General features: G+C 38.8%; 1 protein-coding gene across 2 annotated transcripts in view; it reads left to right on the top strand.

The window, feature by feature from the left end:
* Positions 1 to 24482, top strand: part of phf14 (PHD finger protein 14) — a 115281-nt gene extending 90799 nt beyond the window's left edge. Inside the window, exon 18 of one of the 2 annotated variants that reach the window (XM_067510638.1) lies at positions 23307 to 24482. In XM_067510638.1, coding sequence (XP_067366739.1) covers positions 23307 to 23378 — 72 coding nt within the window. In that variant the 3' untranslated portion in view covers positions 23379 to 24482. The remainder of the gene's footprint in view (positions 1 to 23306) is intronic. The other variant, XM_067510631.1, reaches the window with a different exon arrangement.
* The last annotated feature ends 308 nt before the right edge of the window (positions 24483 to 24790 follow it).

Below are 24790 nucleotides of genomic sequence, written 5' to 3'. Positions count from 1 at the left end.
ACCCACAGCTGGTGTAAAGTTGTAACTTGGTTGGTAAATGCATATTCTCATGTGTTGGGTTAGATCTGAGCAGTCAGCAAGGAACAATTCACTTATTGTACAGTTTAGTAAGTGTTATGTAAGTTAATTAAGACAAACATTTGCGCTGCAGTGATGATCCACTTTTCCTTTTTTTTTTTGTGGACGTTTGTCCAACATTTTGATGCACCAAGATAGCTAGCTAAGTAACCTAAAAAGATAACATCCCCATTCCTAAATCCACCTACGAATACCTGATAGGTGGATGGTTTCTCTTGCTGACACAACCATGAGTCACTGAGCACAACATAAGATCTGTGTAAGTTATGGAATGTTTAAGCTGTAAAATTCACAGGTTCGAACCAATGCATTAATGATCACAACATTTCTGGCATATCCCAGACACTTTTTACGAAATTCTGTCATCACATGTTGAATTATTGGTCAAAGATTTACAAAACGCCTTAATTGCAATCCAGAGTCCTGGTATATTTGGCTGGCTCTGTGACCAGATCAAGTACAAATACACAACAAAGGTAATATTCTTGCTATAGTTTTTGTCTTTTTGTCACTGTGGTATTTCTCCTATTGCCTCCTGTAAAAGGTCACAGTAAATAGGATTATGTCAGCGAGGACCCAACTCATAACAAAATATGTTTTTGATGATGCTTTGTCTCTTTAATTTGCTTGTATTGTTGAGGTATTCGTAGAGCAGTAGTAATTACAGAGGAGTTGCTGATTTACAGTGTGGTGTGAAAATGCAGGAGCTGAACATTTGCTGCTGCTGCACGTGTTTCTGTTGTACAAAAGGGCAGTAAAAAGCTTTATTAGACAGGCTTGAGTTCATTATAGATGCTGTGTTTCTCTCAGCCTGCTCAGCTTAGATAAACCTCACTCTGACCAAGGCCACATTCCTCCCGCTGTCGCCCCCGGCCCTCACTGAATTGATTTCCGTAATAAAGTGACATTCTTGCCGTAATATATGGATGGCCTTTATTTCAAGCCTGTTACTGTGCCAAGGGGGGCTTGTTTAAGGCTTTATTTACACCCTTGCAGCACTGCCTGGCACACTGGGGCTCCATGGTGAATCAGACCAGAAGATTTGGATAAAAGGTTTGAAATGCCAAAAGCTCTTAAAGTTGCTCAGGCAGCGTTTAAAGCACTCAGCTGTGAACTTGTGTGGGATGCACTACTTTAGCTGCACTCAGACTTGTTGTCATCAAAAGTATTGCAACTGTTGAAATTACAGTTTGTAAAAGTTTCATTTTCTTCACTTCTTTCAGTGCCATAGGCCCACTCCTACTCAGCAAATAGTTTGTATTTGAAGTTCTGATCACTGAGTATTCAACTCTGTTTAGGCACAGTATGCCAGTTATCGTTTAAGTGTAGTATATCTCTATAAGAGCAAATGTTTGTAACATTTGATTTGGTTTGTAGGAGCCATACTTTATGTCATTCTCAGTTCAGAGAAAGATTACTATTACATGCTGTGCCATCAATCAGAATTGTCATCACTTGACCTGTGAAAGGCTTTAATTAAGTTAGCCTAATTAAGTTAATGAAATGTCACACTTGGCTGACTTTACTAAATAGAGTAAATTGAATAGAAATTAGGCATCATTACTCATCACAAGGCCTAGTATTTAGAATGAGGCACAGGAAATGCATGTTTATCAACTCCTTATCCTGTAGGTGTGTATCTTAGTGGAAAAATCTAACCTTTAGTCTGTTTTTATTTTCTCAACGAAGCTTTTACCTGTGTAGTCTGATATGTTGAATCAGTCTCAATAGTACCTTTATAGACTGATATATCTTTCAGCGTAATTTGAATTTGTGGCTATGTACATTCCCTTTTTTGTTTTCAAGTTGAGTCTTACTGCTGTGAGCAGTGTGTGATCAATAAGCCCAACGCTTAAAGCTCTTACTCAAGCGTATTAGGTGCTTAAAGTATGATAACCTCATCAATGATGGTTGTCTTTTAGACATGGCCAAAGTTTAACTACAGTTTAATGTGATTTAAAGGCAAGCAGGGGCAGCTAAACTAGCCTGCGGGGAGCACGAGACATGGTCAAGGGTGGCCAGGCGGGACACTGAAGACGAAGGGAAAATCAATGGCTAGGAGTCACCTCAATCACTATAACTAGGGCGCTAAAGACATCCATGCCCCTCGCAGGGGCCAATTTGTGCAGTAAACAGGAGTGTGTGATTGCTGTCCTCTTCCCCAGGGGCCTGGGCAGTCTATTTCTCTGGATCTGGCTCCATTCTAATAACCCTCTTAGCAAGAGCTTACATGAGGCCACCCTTACTATTTTATGGCCTTAAGCAGTTTACCAGAAACTGAGTAGCTATACTGCCAATCTTTGTTAAGATAACATGGTTACAAGTCTATGACTCCTGCTGTGTGGGCAGAAGGTTTTTTTCTAATGATATTCTGGATGTAGAAACAACACTTTCTTTCTGTAAATATACATAATAAACTTAAGTTTACCATTCGACTGTGTTGAGGTGTCTCTGAGCAAGACACTGAACCCCAACTTAGTTGCTCCCGGTGAGAGTTGGCCAGCTGCATAGCACCTCCCCCATCGGTGTATGAGTGTGTGTGTGATTGTGAGTGTGAATGGGTGAATAAGAAGCAGTGTAAAGCACTTTGAGTGCCAATAGGTAGAGAAGCGCTATATAAGTGCAGAACATTTACAATTTCCTTTTGTGATCCCACCAGAGTTGAATATAATTGTACATTGGATATATGTTTGGCTTTAATGAATGTTAGGGAATTCCATACAGTACACCTTCATGGGCCTCATACAAAAACATATTTCTCTGACTTTTCTTTGTGTGGTTTGTTAATGCCATGTTCCATGTCAGAGGGACCAAACTTAGTTGCACAGACTTGTTGTAAGTTGCTAATTTCAGACTCATGACGGGCACTGTGCATTCATGAGATTTGATAATTAAAATAATTTGTGACCATAAAAGTGTCATGTAAAAGCAATTTTTTTGTTTGTGGAAAATTTTTATTCACAGACATTAATGAAACATTCTACCTAAATCTCATAAGTTGGTGGCAGAAATACAGAACATGTGTATCATGGACTCCAGTTTGTTTCTTTTTGTTTCATTAACTTTACTTCCTGACCTGGATTTTTATTTTGTAGCCTTTTAGCTCCACTTCCTGTTTTCATGGTTTATCCCTACAGCTTACTCACGTCGTTAGTTCTGATTTCTTTGATCTGTTCCCCTGGTAACCTAAATGTCTGTTATTTCCTTACCTGTTCAGATTCCCTTTATGCTCCCAGAAAGTGAGCCCTCTGGTTTTGTTTGTGAGAGGCTTATTGTTGTTAAGGACTTGTTTGCACCTGTCTATTTGATCCCTGCACGGGGGGGCCCTGTATGCACACCCCTTCTCAGTTTATTTAATGATATTGGTACTGATACTGGTATTCTAAGTGGTTAAATTTTCTTTTGTTCTTTTTTTGTAAACCAGTAAATGCAAACAGCAAAGATAGCTGAAAGGAACAATTCAGCTATTGTTCCCAAAATGTCTTGCATTGCGAAACATCTAAAATGTTTAGTCACCGCTTTATTGATTTTGGGGCCTAATAAATCCAAGTGCAAATCCAAAATGGCAAAATCACAGGATTGTCCAGCAAAAAAAGTTGATCTTGGCTCAGCTTTTAACTCTATCATTATCAGCTAATGCATGTGGTGACCCCTGAAGGGACAAGCCAAAAGCCATTGATCATTTTCATGGACAACTGAAGTAAAAAGTAGTTAGCCCCTGTGTAGCATTGTGCTAATTCAGCTCTTTACCTTATAAGCTACAAGAAACAAACCACATTACTTATTTTATTGTTTGTTTCATTGTTTCTGTAATACAAAATATGAATTAATATTAAATACCAATTTCTTAAAATTTTTGTCTTACAGAGGCACTTGTTTTAAATAAGAGCAAATGTATAAATATGTATTTGGAATAGCTTGGATTGCCATGTTCATACAATTATGTGTTGATCCCAGTTCGTACTGTACAGACACATACATTTAACAAAATGCTGCTGTGCAGGACAGTCTCATCAGTGCTATAAATCACACTAATGGGGATGCACAGAAAGACTGTTTATAACAGAAAGGCTTCATTGACTACAACCTGCTAATGTCTCCTTTCCACTGCTACCAGTTTGGCTCTTATTGCTGCTGTACTGTATGTATTTCATTGTTGGGTGCTGAACAACTCCTTCATTCTGCTGCCCCATTAAAAGAACCTATACTTGGATCATTTTTCATCACTTTGTCTTAAAATGAACTTTTCAAAAGTATGTGAATGCAGATTATTTGATCTTGGAAAAGCTGAAAATTTGTGACTTGAAATTTTTGTGATTTTATTTAAACTCTAATATATTTGAATGAGGTCCCTAACAATAACACAGTTATGTCCTTTGCAAATGCCAAGAAGCATTCGTGTAAGAAGGACGTCTGTGGAGATAAAGATTTTTTAAGTTAAGATGTCAAAGATATTTTATGTATAATTTACATTCTTACAGCTGTGGATATGTGCATCTTCTTCAATCACGGGCCCTCTAGCAGAGGCCTGGGAGTTTCAGGATTCTTACATGTGCTATCCCCAGAATTCTAGAATATACTGTATATATCAAGGGTCAAGTAACATTACATTTATTCCCTTTACTATATGAAAGTAGATTTTATTATTGTTTTATTTTACCATTTATTTTCAAGCATTTTACTTGAAATGTAAATAGTTTTAGGTGTAAAAAACGTTAACTAATATGTACTTTTACTGATAAATGCAAACATTCTAATACATTTATTGGGCACAAAAGAGATTTTTATTTGCTAAAACTATTTGTGTGTGCTCATAATTTAAATTTCCTGTAGTGGTGTGTATTGCTGTGTACAGTATGTTAGGAGCATTTTGCAGCTAAAATATTTTTGGCAAATCATAAAGTAGAATAATGATTACTTCACTGTGTTTATTAGCTGCAGCAGAGAACCCCAGTGCAGAACAGGATGAGTCAGTACAGGGCAGTTGAATGTCACAGAGCAGTATGTGGTCTTACACACCCAGAAAAGCCCTACAACAGCTGACCACAATGTCCTGTGTCATTGTTAGGCTGATTGGCAGATTGGTTACAAACAAAATGACCAATGATTGATGTTATTAATAATTTATTTTATAATAATTGTTTATTACACAAAATGGCGTAAATATATATTTAGGTATTGCAATGTGAAGGATCTTAAATGCTCAATTAAAGAATTCAGTTTTGCTAAAATACTATCTCAACACATTTCTACCTGTGCCCCCTGTGGAGCTCAACAGATGCAAAACCAGCTGCACCACAGTCTTAATTTAAGTTTAACGATTTATATGTGAAAAGAAGTTATTTATTTATTTTTTGGTGTTGGAAAAAAAAGGTTCCACTAAGATCACAGCCACTATCACGGTTGGGATACGTTCTGTAGCAGTATAAACACCTTCCAAAGTTTCAGAAATCTGAAACATACTATTTAAATGTTTTATCTCATCTGTTTAAATCACACACTAATCACATATATATAGACATAACTGTTTGTGGGCTTGAACTGTGCATCCACTCTATACCTCTGTTTTAGAAGAATCTACCAGCTGATTAATGTGTTGCACATATACCGAAGGCTGCAGTAAACACATTTAAAATAAACTGACAATGTTGAGTCACCATTAGCAGTCACCTAAAGGTTAAAGGTAACTAATGGTAAATGTAAACATTATATTTAGTGGCCTGACATTAGTTTTAACTGGCTGGTGACTAAATGGGTAGCGCATCAGACAAGGATGTGGACGTCTCTGGGATCAAATCCCAGCTGACGCACCAGGTGTGTCCTTGAGCAAGACACACAGCATTACCTCCCTGGCAGCTTCCTGTGGCAGCCTACTGCTCCCCCAGGGCGATAGGGTAAATGCAGAGAAAGCATTTTATTGTAACTGATAGATGATAATAAAGTCTTTAATCAATTGTATTATTTAGTATTAAAGCTTTAATGTGATGATTATTAAAATCCTAATTAAAAAAATACCACCCTAGCTTCTGTATGATCTCCAGCTGTGGCTGGCTTAAGCTTATACATGTATCTTCATGGATATTATGTGTCAAATTACAATGTGCCAGATTAAGTGAGGGTTACAGACACAGAGAACAGTGAATGGATTACACAGAAGCTCATCATTGTCATTGTCATTATACAATATACAGTAAAAACACATTTCCTACTTGGTCAGAAATATCCTCTTTTTGTTGTCACTTTGCCATTTTCTCATTGATATCTTGTGTGTTCTCAGCTTTGTCCAAAATTAAGGCCAGTACACAATTCATTTCTTCAAGATGCCTAAAGATTGGCACCTATTTGTTGATTCTTTGCTTTGTTCTAAACGCATTTAAATATGAAACAGGGATAAAGTAAATTCGTTTCTGACTATATATCCCCAGGTTGGAAGCACCTGTAGTTATCTGACAAGGTGATAAAGGGGAAAACCTGCTTGTGTATTTTACCTCTGATTAAATTAGGTACTGGTAAGTTCACCTCCATATCAGTCATGCCTCACTAAAATGGAAGTACGTTTCTTGGAAAAAATTTGGACATTAAAGAATGCCCTTTGTAATAAATGAAATGGAAATTGCAAATATGTGCAGTCATGAAATTTAATTGTGCTCTCTGGTGACTGGTTTGTGGGTGCTGAGGAGCAGAAGTATAGGAGAAGCGCTGGGGGCAGAGGTGGTTAAATGTAGCGAGTAACACACACTGCCTGAACAGGCTAATGAAGCTGCTGTTTATGACCCACTGCAATTGTGTCATCTCTTGAATGGCAACAAGATGTGCACAAATAGAAGCACTGAAACACACATACCTACACACACACTCCACAATGTGTTTCTACCCACTGAATGTCTTTAGACATTTTATTATTGTCTTAATGCTTTAGAAGGAAAATGGGTGACATTCATTTTCAGTGAAGAGGCCACATACATGCAGTATGTTACCGTACAACTCATTACTGTACAGCAAGATATAGTACTGTATCAGATCCTAATAACTTTACATAAATTGAAGGAAATACACAAAAGAAAATAAAAAACTATTCAAATATCCAACAATGCATATAAGTATAACACTTCACTATTACACCTTTTTAAGTAAAATAATTGTAATGAATTCATTTCTAAAATAACAATAGCATTTAAATTGATATTTAATTAAAATTGGGATCAGTTAAGCACTGCTTCACAGTTTCTCTTATCTTTATTGTTGTTGACTTATCCTTATTGTTGGTGCAGGAAGGTAGAGCAGTTATCCACCAATCTCGCAGTTGTTGGTTCAATCCCCGGCTCCTCCGGTCATGTGTTGAAGTGTCCTTGAGCAAGACACTGAACCCCAACTTAGTTGCTACCAGTGATCCTTGCCCAGCTCCCCCATCAGTGTGTGTATGACACGCATAAACAAATACTGTGAAAGCAGAAAAGATGATGAGAAAATCAGTCATGCTAATTACCTGCTAATTCTTTTGAGGACCTTATGTGTCTGATAAAGAAAGACAGAGCTTCTTAAAGCTTTGTCCTGCACAGTAAGAGTCCTTTAAAGTGGAATTTAATCCAAATGTTTAAGGTTGATTAGATGTGTGTGTGATTGACAGATATCTTTCTGTGTATGTGTGTGTGTTTCAATTACTAGTGTGAGAAGCAAGCAGGGCTGCAACGCTAAACAGCATTAAAGCTGGATTGGTCTTTGTTGCCACCTAGGGCTCAGCCTGAGCTCTCCTGTTTCTCTACATCACATGACAGAGAAGACACTCTACTCCTGCCCTTTAAAATGTCGACCTCCACTTGAATGAAAAATGTGGCATTTCATTAACATATTCAATTCAATTCAATTCAACTTTATTTATATAGCGCCAATTCACAACAAAGTCATCTCAGGGCACTTTACAGAATAAAGTCAAGATTATAAAGATATATAAAGAGAACCCAAGAATTCCCCCTGGAGCAAGCCATAGGCAACAGTGGAGAGGAAAAACTCCCTTTAACGGAAGAAACCTCCAGCAGAACCAGGCTCAGGGTGGACGGCCATCTGCCTCGACCGGTTGGGGTGAGTGGAAAGGGGAGAGAGAAAAGAACAGAGCAACAAAAGCAACAACAAAACATCAGGCAGATTGGTAGGATCAGTAGCTTCACGCTGGAAGACACACAGCTTCAAAGCTGGGGGACACCTGCAGAAAGGGACAGAGAGAGGGGGACAGAGGAGGACAAAGACAACTACGGGAGAGAACACAGAGTTAATGACATACAGTGGTGACAATTGCGGGATGAGAGGAGAGGAGAGATGGTCAAGAGGAGGAAAGGAGCTCAGTGCATTGGGGGGTGGGTCCCCCAGCAGTCTAAGCCTATGGCAGCATAACTATAACTAACTATATGCTTTATTAAAAAGGAAGGTTTTAAGCCTAGACTTAAAAGTAGAGAGGGTGTCTGCTTCCCGAATCTGAACTGGGAGCTGGTTCCACAAGAGAGGAGCTTGATAGCTAAAGGCTCTACCTCCCATTCTACTTTTGGAAATTCTGGGAACCACAAGTAGGCCTGCATTCTGAGAGCGAAGTGGTCTACTGGGATGATATGGTGCTATGAGGTCTTCTATATATGATGGAGCCTGACCATTCAGAGCTTTATATGTAAGAAGCAGGGTTTAAATTCTATTCTACATTTAATGGGAAGCCAATGGAGAGAAGCTAATGAAGATGAAATATGATCTCTCTTGCTAGTTCCAGTCAGCACTCTTGCTGCAGCATTTTGGATTAATTGCAGGCTCTTTAGGGAGTTACTGGGGCATCCTGAAAGTAGGGAATTACAGTAGTCCAACCTAGAGGTAACAAATGCATGGACCAGTTTTTCGGCATCACTTTGAGACAGGATGCTCCTAATTTTGGCAATGTTCCGTAGGTGGAAGAAGGCTGTTCTAGAGATTTGTGTTATATGTGAGTTAAAGGATAGATCCTGATCAAAAATAACTCCAAGGTTCCTTGCAGTAGCACTGGAGGCCAGACTTATGCCATCTAGTGTAACAATATGGTTGGACATCATATCTCTGAGATTTTTGGGCCCAAATACTATGACTTCAGTTTTGTCTGAGTTTAAAAGTAAAAAATTGTGGGACATCCAGGCCTTTATGTCTTGTAGGCATGCTTGAAGCTTTATTAACTGATTATTTTCATCTGGTTCCATAGATAAATATAGCTGGGTATCATCAGCATAACAGTGGAAATGTATGGAGTGTTTTCTAATAATGTTGCCTAAAGGAGACATATATAAAGTAAAAAGTATTGGTCCTAACACAGAGCCTTGTGGAACACCATAGCTAACCTTTGTGTGCATGGAGGATTCATCATTAACATGAACAAATTGAAATCTATCAGATAGATAAGATTTAAACCAACCTAGTGCAGTTCCTGTAATTCCAATTTCATGTTCCAGTCTCTGCAATAAAATGTTATGATCAATGGTATCAAATGCAGCACTAAGATCTAACAGAACAAGTATAGAGATGAGTCCAGTATCTGAGGCCATGAGAAGATGGTTGGTGACTTTTACCAGTGCTGTTTCTGTACTATGATGAACTCTAAATCCTGACTGAAAGTCTTCATACAAATTATTCCTATGAAGGTGATCACATAATTGTTTTGCGACTACTTTTTCAATTATTTTAGAAATAAAGGGGAGATTAGATATTGGTCTGTAATTGGCTAAAACACCTGGGTCAAGACAGGGTTTTTTAAGTAATGGTTTAATTACAGCTACCTTATAGGCCTGTGGTACATAGCCTGTTTCTAAAGATAGATTTATGATATCTAATATGAATGTATCTATTAAGGGTAAAACTTCCTTGAGCAGCTTAGTTGGAATAGGGTCTAGCAGACAGGTTGTTGGTTTAGATGAGGTAATAATTGAAGTTAGCTCAGAGAGATCTATGGGTAAAAAGCAGTCTAACAGGGATTGGGGCCTTATCGATGACTCTAGCACTGCTGTACATGAAGATCTATCTGTAATTTTTGGGGGGAGGATCTGGTGAATTCGTTCTCTAATAGCTACAATTTTATTCATATAGAAGTTCATGAAGTCATTGCTGCTCAAAGTTAAGGGAATAGTAGGCTCAACAGAACTATGGCTCTTAGTCAGCCTGGCTACAGTGCTGAACAGAAACCGGGGGTTGTTCTTGTTTTCTTCTATTAATGATGAATAATATGCTGTTCTGGCATCACTGAGAGCTTTTTTGTACATTTTTAAACTATTTTTCCAGGCTAAATGAGATTCTTCTAACTTTCTGGAACGCCACTTCCTTTCTAACTTTCGTGTTTCCTGTTTTAAGTTGCGTGTTTGTGAACTATACCATGGAGATCGCCTCTGCTGGTTTACTGCCTTCTTTTTTAGAGGGGCAACACTATCGAGTATTGTACGTAGTGAGGCTGCAGAATTGTCAACAAGATAATCTACTTGTGCAGGAGTAACATTAAGGAGACTACTTTCCATTGTATTAACATATGGTGAAGCAAATGATGAAGAAATAATTTCTTTAAATTTGTTGACAGCTTTTTCACTTAAGCATCTGCTATAGTGGAATTTTTCCCTAACTGCTATATAGTCTGTCATTGTAAATTCAAATGTTATTAGAAAATGGTCAGACAGAAGAGAGTTGTGAGGAAATATGTTTAAATTATCCGCTTCAATTCCATAGGTAAGGACAAGGTCTAACGTGTGACTAAAACAGTGAGTGGGTTTATTTACATTTTGGGAAAAACCAATTGAATCTAATAATGAATTAAACGCAGTGCTCAGGCAGTTAGTGTCAGCATCTACATGAATGTTAAAGTCACCCACTATAATGACTTTATCTGTACTAAGCACTAAATCAGATAGAAAATCAGAAAATTCAATCAAAAACTCTGAATAAGGGACTGGAGGACGGTACACGATAACAAATAATAGTGGTTTTTGAGTTTTCCAGTTTGGGTGTGAAAGGCTAAGAGTAAGGCTCTCAAATGAGTTATAACTATGTTTAGGTCTAAGGTTTATTGATAAGCTACAATGGAAGATTGCTGCAACACCTCCACTTCGGCCTGTGCTTCTAGGAACATGATAATTAATATGACTTGGGGGGGTTGACTCATTTAAACTGACATATTCTTCCTGCTGCAACCAAGTTTCAGTGAGACAAAATAAATCGAATTGATGATCACTTATTAAGTCATTTACTAACAGAGATTTAGAAGAGAGAGATCTGATATTTAATAATCCACATTTAATAGTTTTGGGGTTTTGTTCTGTAAGAGGAGTAGTCTTAACTTTTATTAGGTTATTATGATTAACTCCTCTTGTTGTCATATTTACTTTATGTAATTTAGGTCGGGGAACAGACACAGTCTCTATAGGTATGTGGGAGTTGTGGGGGGGTGACGGTTGTAAGGACACTGCAGAGAGGCGTGAAGGACTGGATCTCTGCATCCTAGGCTCAACTCTGGATTGTCATACTTTTGGTTGTTTAATAAAACCAGCCATATTTCTGGATAAGAAAGCTGCACCATCTAAAGTAGGATGGATGCCATCTCTCCTAATCAGCCTAGGTTTTCCCCAAAAACGTTTCCAATTGTCTATGTAGCCCACATCGTTTGCTGGACACCACCTAGACAGCCAGCGGTTGAATGACGACATGCGGGTGTACATGTCGTCACTGGTCAGATTTGGCAGGGGGCCAGAGAAAATTACGGAGTCCGACATTGTTTTGGCAAAGTTACACACCGATTCAACGTTCATTTTAGTGACCTCCGATTTGCGTAATCGGGCGTCATTAACTCCCACGTGAATAATAATATTACTGTATTTACGTTTATCCTTAGCCAGGAGTTTCAAATATGATTCAACGTCGCCCGCTCTGGCCCCAGGAAGACATTTGACTACGGCCGCTGGAGTCTCTAACTTCACGTTTCTGACTATGGAGCTGCCAATTACCAGAGTTGATTTCTCAGCGGGTGTGTCGCTGAGTGGGGAAAATCGGTTAGAAACGTGAACCGACTGGTGGTGAACCTCGGGCGTCTGTTTAGCATTAGATCTCTTACGAACCGTCACCCAGCCGGACTGGCTTCCCGGCTGCTCGGGAACTGCCGGGGGACAGCTAGCAGGGGCTACGCTAGGTCGGCCCGCACCAGCTACCGGGGCCTGACTAGCTGAGTTGTTTTCCATGGTGCGGAGCCGTGCTTCCAATTCCGTGAGCCTCGCCTCCAAAGCTGCAAAAACCTTACACTTATTACATATACCATTATCACTAAAGGAGGCAGAGGAAAAACTGAACATGAGACACACCGAGCAAGTGAGAGAAGGAGAAACAGAGGGAGACAGAGAAGCCATTGCTAATGGATAACCGCTAAGCTAACGAAGCTAATATAAGTGAAATGTGGAATTTGTAAACTTTAGCTGGTTATGTTTTGCAAAAGCAGGTGCTTGTGTAATACAAGCGTATGTTACGACTAAGTATTAATTCTTGTGCGAAGAAACCACTTATTTAAGTAAAACTAACAGCTACTCCTGCCCTGGATCTTTTGAGGACCTTATGTGCCTGATAAAGAAAGACAGAGCTTCTTAAAGCTTTGTCCTGTACAGTAAGAGTCCTTTAAAGTGGAATTTAACCCAAATGTTTAAGGTTGATTAGATGTGTGTGTGATTGACAGATATCTTTCTGTGTATGTGTGTGTGTTTCAATTACTAGTGTGAGAAGCAAGCAGGGCTGCAACGCTAAACAGCATTAAAGCTGGATTGGTCTTTGTTGCCACCTAGGGCTCAACCTGAGCTCTCCTGTTTCTCTACATCACATGACAGAGAAGACACTCTACTCCTGCCCTTTAAAATGTCGACCTCCACTTGAATGAAAAATGTGGCATTTCATTAACATATATGTATATGTTATTGCCAAAGGGCCTGCCAGCCTACGGAAAGTGAGTGGGGGAACAAATCCTCCCTCCTCTCTCCTCTCTCGTCTCCCCAGAGGGAATTGATGGAGATATCCCACCATACCAGAGCCCATCAGCTCCTGCTGTCCAGTTGGGGGAGGGGGGACCATCACTCGGCACAAAGCAAATGTCTCTAGCAGGCCAGTAATGCACAGCTTTGCATATCTCAGCCTCTGTAGTCAACAGTGACAGAATGAGAAGATGCAGCACATGGCTTTAAGTCTTAGCATAGGCAGACTGGTATTCTGAACATTCAGTCAAATGTAAGAACGGCCAGTGGTCCTTCTCACAACAATACAAACACTCAACATTATAACTCATTTTGACTACCCAAATGTTCTTTGTTGCACTTGAATATCCCGTCTTGTACACCTGCAACAGATGCAATTTTTATTCTTACCAATTCAAAATTTCGAATACTCTAAATAATATATATATATATTTTTACAACAGCTATGAGAGCTATGGCTTTGAGAATAGAAGAGTTGCCAGGAAAATAAAAAATAAATACATAAAAACTCATGAGCATTTTTCCCAGAGCAGAAAATTAATTTATGAGGTGGAAGTAATGAGTCAGAGTAGGAGTAATAGTAGTAGTAGAGTAACCTAGGAAACCAGACAGGAGAGTAATAGAGTGAGTCGTCTGATTTTTAAGCCTCATGTTGATCTGGGCTGGGAAAAAAGTACAAAAGACGGGTGTTGAAGGACCGTACTCACCATACTACTACAATTGGACATTTACTTCCCTCCAGTGATTGTACTGCCTTATGATTTCTGAAAAAAATGTCTCTTAAATTTCTAAATTATTTCAGAAATTTCTGGAGGGATTGACTACTGTTAAAATAGGCTTCTTAATTTTAGTAAATTGTGACTTATCTGTGAACGAAACTAATCCAGAATTAGACTTAACAAGGCAAAAAAGAGCTCAGACAAAATACAGCAGCATGGCCACATTTAAAAATATGAAAATTAACATGAAAGATAATTTAGCATTTAGCTAGAATAGTTTACACTATATTTGCTGAACTTTCTCACATTTTAACTATAATAAAGATTACCATTAGCCCCCTGGACATCTCTCTCTGTTCTGGCCGAGTCCCCTCTGCCCTCAGACTTGCCTTTTTAACCCCTATCCTCAAAAATCTTGTGCTAAACCCTGAAACATCCGTCAATTTCAGATCCATCTCAAACCAAAAACCACTGTACTGAAACAGTTACAAATAGCCTCCTGCTTTCTCCTGATGCTGGACACCTCAGTATCCCCTGATACCCCAACCTCAAACTCATCTTTGCATTTGATAACATCCACCACTTCATCACTAATTTTCTTGCCTGGAATCCCCACTGAACATCATGGACATTTGCCCTCTCCTCATTCACATCATATCGCTTGGACTGACTTCAACACATATGTATCAACGGCTGTAATTCATCGACTGCACCTCTCAAACGAGCCATCCTTAAGGTTTGGTTTATGGACCCCCTCTAATTCGTCCCCCACAACAAGGTCTTAGCCTCTTCTGCTATGCTGATGATGACTTTGCATAACCACTAAATGCATAATGTCCACAAATCACAATTTGCAAATCTTCAAATCTGCTTTTTTACATTTACTAAATATTGTTCATCTTGTACCTTCTCTGTCTTTTTTAGCTGCAGAAACACTTATCCATGGCTCATTAAGTGCAACAGCATCCTCACTGTCTTGCCTTCAAATCTTCCCAGTAAATTCCACTATGTCCAAAAGTTTGCCCCATATCTTTTCACTCTGTTGAGTTTCAATTGATTCAAGCACACCACTCATGGCCTTCACTGGCTTCCTATGCTCAACACATCCAATTCAAGACCCTCCTCATCACATACAAAGCCCTCCGCAATATGTCTCCTCCTTACCTTTTCGAACTCTTTCACTTTGATGTGCTGATGCTGACCTACTTTCTATCTACCATAGGACTACGTATCAAACCTAGGCTGACAAAGATTTCTCCATTGTTGGCTCCACCCTCTGGAACTCTGTCCCCATGAACATTCTGCCCCCCTCCACAGCTTTAACAAAACACTCGAAACTCATATATTTGAAACTGCTTTTAATTTTTCATGGGTTTTTTTGTTTCTTTTACGTACTGTATTTTGTTCCTTATCATCAGGGGGCGACTGTAGCTCATGTAAGGCAGTCGTCCACGGACTACAGAATCAGTGGTTCAATCCCAGGTCCCAGCTATATGTCAAAGTGTCTCTGGCCAAGACACTGAACCCCCAATGGCCCTTTCCCATCCCAAGCAGCGAAGTGCTGGTACCAAGCCCGGTAGACATTGGGGAGGACTGGGGAGGGTTGTGCAAAGAAGGGCATCTGGGGTAAAAATTGTGCCAAATCAACATGCAGACAATGATCAGCTGTGGTGACCCTGAACTCATTGGGTTAGCCAAACGGACAAAGAAATAATAATAATTTTGTTCCTTATCATATTCTTGCTTTTATTTAATCCGATGTGACTTAAATGTGCATGTACTGGTTTGTGTGTTAAAACCATATTAATAATTTATCTCTAAAAAGTATCTTTGAGGTTCTTTAAAAGCACTGTAGAAATAAAATGTATTATGATTATTATTAATAAATTTATACATCTCAACCAAACAATGTAGCTTGCCCCTTCAAGTTAAATCCATTGTTTTAATCTGGAGCGACTGTGGTTCAGGAAGGTAGAGCGGTCGTCCACCAATCTCGCAGCTGTTGGTTCAATCCCCAGCTCCTCCGGTCACGAAGCGCTTTGCGTTGCCAATAGGTAGAAAAGTGCTATATAAGTGCAGACCATTTAATCCAAATGTGAGACCAAGAACTTTTTAGTGTTTATTCCAATAAAAGTTAATAATTTGTGTGGGGATATTCTTGATCTTCTAATTCAGTGTTTTACAGAGGCTGTGTGAACAAATAAACTGTATTTTTCATTAATGTTGTGATAGATAAGATTAATACTGGCAGTCATGATAACTGTATATAACACGATGATGACAGCTCAAAAATACTATGTAAATATAACAGAAATATAAAGCTTCAAACATTACAGAGAAATGTATTCTGAAGTCTCACAGATTCTAGACAAATGTATTAATATAAAATATATTTTCAAAATTATTGAGTACTTTATTTTATTTAAAAAAATATAACTAAATCAAAATCAGATGCCAAAATTATATCAAAAGTATTTCAGAATATATTTCAGTGCAGCTCAAGAATTCAATGACACATACATCCAAGGAGCTGAAACAATTAGGGCATAACTGTCAGGTGCATGCTCTGTAGCAATTACACCCCTCCCCAAACAACTCACTAGATACCTCTCAGGTGATAGGTGCATTTAAAATATGATTAACAGCACATCTTCTGCATCTGTCTTGACAGTTCAGAGGCTATTTCTGTAGACTCTCTGCACAAACTTAATTGTAAGAGCAGATAAATGGGTAGCAAGCTCTAGGTGAAGGCACTCTTCGAGTGTAGTATCACTTCCAGCATAGCATTTAACTGAAATTCAAAGAAACATTAATTCAAATTAATATTGGGCCATGTTTTTCTCTGCTGCCGTTTTATCCAGGCTGGAGAAGGAGGCTCTGCAGTCACACAGGAGGCGCTATGGGGCACTTTCACCTGTTTGCTTCCCCTCAGGCAGAGATAGAGTGACAGGTAGCTGAGGGGTTGCAGTTGGGAGGGGGGGGTCTTTGAAGAGCGCATGAGAAATCCTGTGAAGGCCCGGAGAGGCCCTGAGAGGATGACTGGTGTCACCACTTTCCTCAGGGACACATGCTAAATGAGTGGAGATGGAGGTGCATATCTGGCTTTACGAGATATTTAGCATGTGGTGGCCCCTCCTTCCCTCCTTTCCCATTTAAGAGCTGACTGGTCTGCCAATAACGAATGGTGCCACAGGTAATTGGAAAATTGGCAGGTTTGTCAGGGAGATTTGGTGGATGTCACTGTGCATACGGTGGTGGAGTTCATGAGGTGTCACCCCACAGCTAGATTTATATGAGCTCTATGGACTAGCATTAGAAAGATCCAGAGTTCAGGAAAAAGTACCTAATATTTCTCCAGGGGAGACAGCATATCAGGATTGCTCCAGAAGCTCTGACAAGGTTCCTGTTAGCAAAGAGATGATGCATGCTCCGTCCTTCACATTAACACTAACCTTAATTCACTGCTTCTTCTCATGCCTTAACAAGTGCTGCAAATAGCCCTACACAATACTCAGTAATTTACAACACAATTATCAAATAGTGGTTCACATCAGAGATCCATTTACCGATTGAATTGTGGCTGTTTGAATACACAACATGTATAAATGCTAAAAATATCATTTGATAACAGCAGATTATAGGCTGCATATATCTATGTGCAACAAACTATACATTTGTCCCATCTTCATGCAGCAGAAAGCACACAGTATATAAGGCATCAGAAACTTTATAACTCTGTGATGACTCATAGCAACACTCTGGTATCATTGTTCATCATCACTCTACAAAATGTGCCTGGAGTGTTACTCTATAAGGTGTTACAGATCTGATGGTGCTGTATGTAGAGCAGGGATCCACTTTCAGGCTTAAGGCTGCAATAGACCGGATTTCTTACAAAGTGGGATCTGAACATGTCAGATTCATGTCTCAATGGTCATTTTTTGATAGCAGTAGGTTGTCATTTGTAACACATAGTAAATTTGCACTGCACACAGCCGTATTAATAGATAGGCACCTTATTGGCATATGGTACAACAACAACAAAAAAAAAACTAATAGTAAAACTGAGGCAAAATCATTAATCAGAAAAAAAGTGTTTTCAGTTTAGCTTGGACCACATATCTGTCTGTTTCTTACTATAGTGCTTCAGAGTATGTGACATAGAAATAAGAATTGAGTTTAAAATGTTGTATAATGTTGATACCTGCCCTGAAGCAAACTGTTTCAGTATTCAATCACTGTGTTTTTTCAGTCTTTGTAACAAGAGGCTTTGCCACTCTGAAACCAATGTATTGTTAATCACGTTTAGTGTTAAAATATTGAATCTCCATGATCAGCCATGAACCTTTATCCTTAACTTAAATGACTAAAACTAAAACAGAAACTAATATAATTTTGCTTTTATGGCAGATATTGCACACATACTGTGTCTCTCTCCATCGCAGTCATGGACAATTCTGAAAGAAGGCGTGAGGACTGTGAACACAAAAGTGATCAGTGTCAGAATGGCAGAAAACCATCACTTTAACAGACTGATGAAGGGCTTGAATAACAAAGCTTCATTGGGCTTCTGAATAGAAATGTAACTGGATAACTAAGCCAGTAGAAAATATTTCAACATGAAACGAAATATGGGCATTCGTGATTTTGTAATAACTTTGGGGATCTCTTGACTTGATCCTGTATTGCTGCTGAGCAAACATTATCAGACTAGGACACAAAACTAAGACAGCAAAGCACAACAAGCGTATCTGCAAAGAATCTGTATGTTTGGTTAAAAATGTTCGTTGTTATTAAGAAACCACATCTACAGAAACAGTTCTAAAACCACATCACCAAAGCTGCTGATGTTGTTGTACACTTATTAAACATTTGCATTAAAGATAGTTTTCTAGTTGTAATTTTATTACAACTTTAAAAATCTTTGCAACAAAAGTTTCACTTATTATAATTCTATAAATCTTTGTTTTAAAAATGATGTATAGTCATTTGTTCCTTAAACAGGAACAAGATCAATGCTTTTCGACTTGTCCCTTTTGTGATCATCACAGTGAAACATTTTCCGCACGTTGATTTAGCATTAATTTTTACCGTTCCGTTCAAGCCTCAGCCCTCTCGTTTTTTGTTTTTTTTTTCGCTCAGGACTGGCACCAGGGTGGCTCATGGTGGCTGGGTGGTGCCACACCTGGTTGGGTGGGATTCAAACCCACAACCTTCTGCATTCCAACCCAATGCTGTTCCACTAAGCCAGTAGGCCCCTGTCCTTAAAGAGCATCAATCATAATTGTATAATAGAAGTAGTTAAAACTTGGGAATGAAATGTAGTTTGACTAATGTCTACTCTCAGCCAGCTGCAGAGTGTGGATTCATGAGGGGTTGCATCTATACAGAGTCTATGCAAGTAACCTATGGTATTGTGAGTACATTGCCATAACATGTAGCTACATTTCTGGGGACGTGCACGTCAGGTTACAGTATAGAAGTTTGTGTAGTTTCTGTGAGTACGCAGCATTTTTAAGGCTTAGATTTGACACATGAATATAAATGAAGATTAAAGCACCAGATCTAACCTGGTACTCACACATTCTGGTGTGAAGATGTGTTTATTAACCTCTGGAGGGACGATAATTGTATCAGTCAGAATTGTTTAATCACCACTGCAGCTCTCACCTCTGACACTTTCACTGTGTCTGCTTTACTAAATCAAACAGCTCCTGGCTGAGCTTCCCTACTCCCTGTGTTTTACTTAGTGCTGTTAAGTCTGTCTAAGTAATTTCAAAGACCGGAAGAATGGTTAAAACCTGTTTGGTCCATTAATAAAAGGAGAGCATTACATTTTCAGTTATTATATATTGAAAATCATCAGCCTCAATTTGATTAAATGTAATCAAACACTGTGGACCTTTTTTAAATTAAGACTAATTCACTGTAAATGTATACAGCTCTATGCAAGTTTAGGCAACCTTGGAAAATACCACAAATAGCTTTTTTTGTTTAGGTTTTTAGCAAATAGTTGCAACTGCAGCCTCTCCAGATATGGAAAATAAAACAATATTTAAAGCACATATTATTGTAAAGTTACTTTTTATGTCATAAATTTTAGAAATTGATAAACAACATAACTTTCCAGATGGACTTTTGTGGACTAAAAAATGTAATCATTTATAGAATGTTTAATTTTATTTTCAATACAGCCCATTTGTGTTAAAATGTACATACAATTTCATGTTTCAGGAAAACCAAGAAACTGCTAAAGTTACAAACTCCCGTAAAAAAGAAGTTACAGCAGCTAAGAGGGAATGTGGGGCTTACTGGAAGGGCTTCCGTTAGAAACGTATTAAATGAAAATGTATGGCTTTCCATTAAACAGTGTATTTATAGCTGTGCAGTCAAACCATCATTCTCTGCTCCTTTGTTTAGTCTTTGAATTTTGATGCGTCCAGCTGAGCTGATGCTTACATTTATGTAGTTTAAAGGTGTCTTTAAACTAGATCCTAACTCCAAGAAAAGTAGTTTCATTAAAAACATTTGCATATTGTCTTAAAAATATGATTCTCATTAGCAAATCAAGTTTTGCTTAGTCTGAGCACTGCCAGGACTGCTTTACATGGACTTAAGTAACCAGGATGCAGCTCTGTGAAAGAATGAATAAAAGCAGAGATCATTCAATTCAATTCAATTTTCAATTCAACTTTATTTATATAGCGCCAATTCACAACAAAGTCATCTCAGGGCACTTTACAGAATAAAGTCAAGATTATAAAGATATATAAAGAGAACCCAACAATTCCCCCTGGAGCAAGCCATAGGCAACAGTGGAGAGGAAAAACTCCCTTTAACGGAAGAAACCTCCAGCAGAACCAGGCTCAGGGTGGACGGCCATCTGCCTCGACCGGTTGGGGTGAGTGGAAAGGGGAGAGAGAAAAGAACAGAGCAACAAAAAGCATCAACAAAACATCGGGCAGATTGGTAGGACCAGTAGCTTCACGCTGGAAGACACACAGCTTCAAAGCCGGGGGACACCTGCAGAAAGGGACAGAGAGAAGGGGACAGAGGAGGACAAAGACAACTACGGGAGAGAACACACAGAGTTAATGACATACAGTGGTGAGAATTGCGGGATGAGAGGAGAGGAGAGAGGTCAAGAGGAGGAAAGGAGCTCAGTGCATTGGGGGGTGGGTCCCCCAGCAGTCTAAGCCTATGGCAGCATAACTATAACTAACTATATGCTTTATTAAAAAGGAAGGTTTTAAGCCTAGACTTAAAAGTAGAGAGGGTGTCTGTTTCCCGAATGTGAACTGGGAGCTGGTTCCACAAGAGAGGAGCTTGATAGCTAAAGGCTCTACCTCCCATTCTACTTTTGGAAATTCTGGGAACCACAAGTAGGCCTGCATTCTGAGAGCGGAGTGGTCTACTGGGATGATATGGTGCTATGAGGTCTTCTATATATGATGGAGCCTGACCATTCAGAGCTTTATATGTAAGAAGCAGGGTTTTAAATTCTATTCTACATTTAATTGGAAGCCAATGGAGAGAAGCTAGTGAAGGTGAAATATGATCTCTCTTGCTAGTTCCAGTCAGCACTCTTGCTGCAGCATTTTGGATTAATTGCAGGCTCTTTAGGGAGTTACTGGGGCATCCTGAAAGTAGGGAATTACAGTAGTCCAACCTAGAGGTAACAAATGCATGGACCAGTTTTTCGGCATCACTTTGAGACAGGATGCTCCTAATTTTGGCAATGTTCCGTAGGTGGAAGAAGGCTGTTCTAGAGATTTGTTTTATATGTGAGTTAAAGGACAGATCCTGATCAAACATAACTCCAAGGTTCCTTGCAGTAGTACTGGAGGCCAGACTTATGCCATCTAGTGTAACAATATGGTTGGACATCATATCTCTGAGATTTTTGGGCCCAAATACTATGACTTCAGTTTTGTCTGAGTTTAAAAGTAAAAAATTGTGGGACATCCAGGCCTTTATGTCTTGTAGGCATGCTTGAAGCTTTATTAACTGATTATTTTCATCTGGTTCCATAGATAAATATAGCTGGGTATCATCAGCATAACAGTGGAAATGTATGGAGTGTTTTCTAATAATGTTGCCTAAAGGAGACATATATAAAGTAAAAAGTATTGGTCCTAACACAGAGCCTTGTGGAACTCCATAGCTAACCTTTGTGTGCATGGAGGATTCATCATTAACATGAACAAATTGAAATCTATCAGATAGATAAGATTTAAACCAACCTAGTGCAGTTCCTGTAATTCCAATTTCATGTTCCAGTCTCTGCAATAAAATGTTATGATCAATGGTATCAAATGCAGCACTAAGATCTAACAGAACAAGTATAGAGATGAGTCCAGTATCTGAGGCCATGAGAAGATGGTTGGTGACTTTTACCAGTGCTGTTTCTGTACTATGATGAACTCTAAATCCTGACTGAAAGTCTTCATACAAATTATTCCTATGAAGGTGATCACATAATTGTTTTGCGACTACTTTTTCAATTATTTTAGAAATAAAGGGGAGATTAGATATTGGTCTGTAATTGGCTAAAACACCTGGGTCAAGACAGGGTTTTTTAAGTAATGGTTTAATTACAGCTACCTTATAGGCCTGTGGTACATAGCCTGTTTCTAAAGATAGATTTATGATATCTAATATGAATGTATCTATTAAGGGTAAAGCTTCCTTGAGCAGCTTAGTTGGAATAGGGTCTAGCAGACAGGTTGTTGGTTTAGATGAGGTAATAATTGAAGTTAGCTCAGAGAGATCTATGGGTAAAAAGCAGTCTAACAGGGATTGGGGCCTTATCGATGACTCTAGCACTGCTGTACATGAAGATCTATCTGTAATTTTTGGGGGGAGGATCTGGTGAATTCGTTCTCTAATAGCTACAATTTTGAACAGGGAGATGCCACCCCATTTTTAAGCTCTGCTAAGTCTCACAGAAAATTTTACTAACACAAAGTGCTTCATCTAAATCACTGTGGATTTTCGTGTTGTGAATCAAATGTGTGAGTGTCTCCTTTTTTTTATTGTTCTCCCTCTGCACTGTCACCCTGATGAGACACAAATACACACAAACACACACAAAATAAAAGTCAGAAAGCAGTGTTTTCTGTGATTATACGGTTAAAATCTGTGAGCCAGGCTTTCCAAATAATTCCAAGGTGGAGGAGAAATCAGGTTACTCTGCTGCTGCAAGGTCCTTCTTAAAAAGTAATTCAAGAACTTTTTAAGCTCAGAGTCCAAAGTGTTTATTCCAATAAAAGTTAATAATTTGGGTGGGGATTTTCTTGATCTTCTAATTCAGTGTTTTAAAGATTCTAAACAAAGGAGTCTTCTGGCTGTCTTTTCTTGGCCCACAAGAGTATGGGAAGTAATTTAGGTTTCCACTGCTTGAGCCACTTTAAGTGTCAGAGACACTACTTTACTATATGTGCTGCTTACATTTATTGTGTCTATGCATCTTTGCAATCACCAGTGTTTAATGACAGTGTGATGTGTCTTCTTCTTTTAGGAGGAGGAGGAGAAGCCAGAAGAAGATGACTCTGTTAAAGAGGAAACAGCAGAGCTGGAGATTCCAAACTGAACCTGCCCGAGGACACAAACACACCACTAGGACTAAACCTTTAGTCTTTAGCACATTAAACTTTCTACTAGCCTTCCAAAGTTTATAGACAGCCGGCAGAGGTCTTTTAGAAAACACTAATTCAGTGGTGAAAACTTTAAATCCCAGAGTAGACTTTATTCTTTTTACTGACAGGCCTGGAGAGACTGGCAAATTTTGGACATCTTTATGAAACAGGACAGTAGAGCATTGAGCCACAGGGGCACACACACCACTGTGCTTCTACAGCATAAAAATGTGTGTGTGACTGTTAACACCCAGCCTTCTGATGTACTGATGACACTTTCCATGCAGTCTGTTTTCACAAACTGACGATCATCATAGTGTGATTCTCAGTGTCCCCAGTGTCCCGTTTACAAGTGGGGCTGAGCTTTTCTCTTTGAGCCACAGGAAGTCCCAATTCTTCCCCTGTGAAGTGAGCTCCCAGCAGTCTGACAGGAGCAGTCATGTGCTCTCTATCACATTCAAATGCATTTCACTTGACATTTGACTGAAGAAGTTTGATATTTTCTGCATATCTTCTACTTCCCTCATTAAAATATAACCTACATATTTTCTCACCTGTTTACACTTATATGAAGTATTAAGTTTTGTTTGTATGTTTAAAGTTTTTATCTTTAAATTTCAGTATCTTTAAGTGCTACATACCAATGTATTTTGCCTTTGGATTTGTAATAAAATCTTCCATGTTTAGGAAATGAGTCTACTCAGAGGTTCTATGTACATAATTTGTAAAGTAGAATTAGTTTGGGGGTCTTGGGTTTTTCTTTTTTCTGTCTCTTAACCAGATGGTTGTTTGACCTGCTTGTAATCCTTGGTCCAGACCGTATCTCTAAGCTCACGGGAAATCATCTCTCACTTGTCAGCAAAGTTTAGCAACTGAAGAATATTTGAACCCATTGATAGGCAGCAAATTTTTGATCATCCAATTAGCTCAAGTCAAATTCTATATGTCCTTTGCTAAATATAATACTTGCTAAACATTTGACCTCTCAGTGTTATTAGAGTGCTAACAGGTCAGTCAGTGTAAACAGACACTACTGTTAGGCCAGAGCTCTGTCAGACTCTCACAGTAAATCTGGAATTGTCCCTTCAAGTGCCAATAAATCTTAACTGGACAAAATATTGCTTCACTATTACTGACACTCAATGCAAAGGAAATGTTTGGATTCACTCAGTAAGGGAGTTGTCTGAATCTAGAGACAAATTGGCCTGTAGTAACTATTTTAAATATATATTTTGTATACAATGTACAGAAAGCTTTTTAATGTGGTAAATTAGGTACAGTAGGCATTTTAGGAATAACTTTTATAAAGACTGACACTGGCTTAGCTTTAACAGAAAGGCTTAAAGTAATAAACAATGCTCAGTCA

This window comes from Channa argus, chromosome 1 (genome assembly GCF_033026475.1).
Source record: "Channa argus isolate prfri chromosome 1, Channa argus male v1.0, whole genome shotgun sequence".
NCBI classification, from domain to species: Eukaryota; Metazoa; Chordata; class Actinopteri; order Anabantiformes; family Channidae; genus Channa; species Channa argus.
The sequence above is the reverse complement of the archived record's forward strand: the minus strand, read 5'-3'. Positions and strand labels throughout refer to the sequence as shown.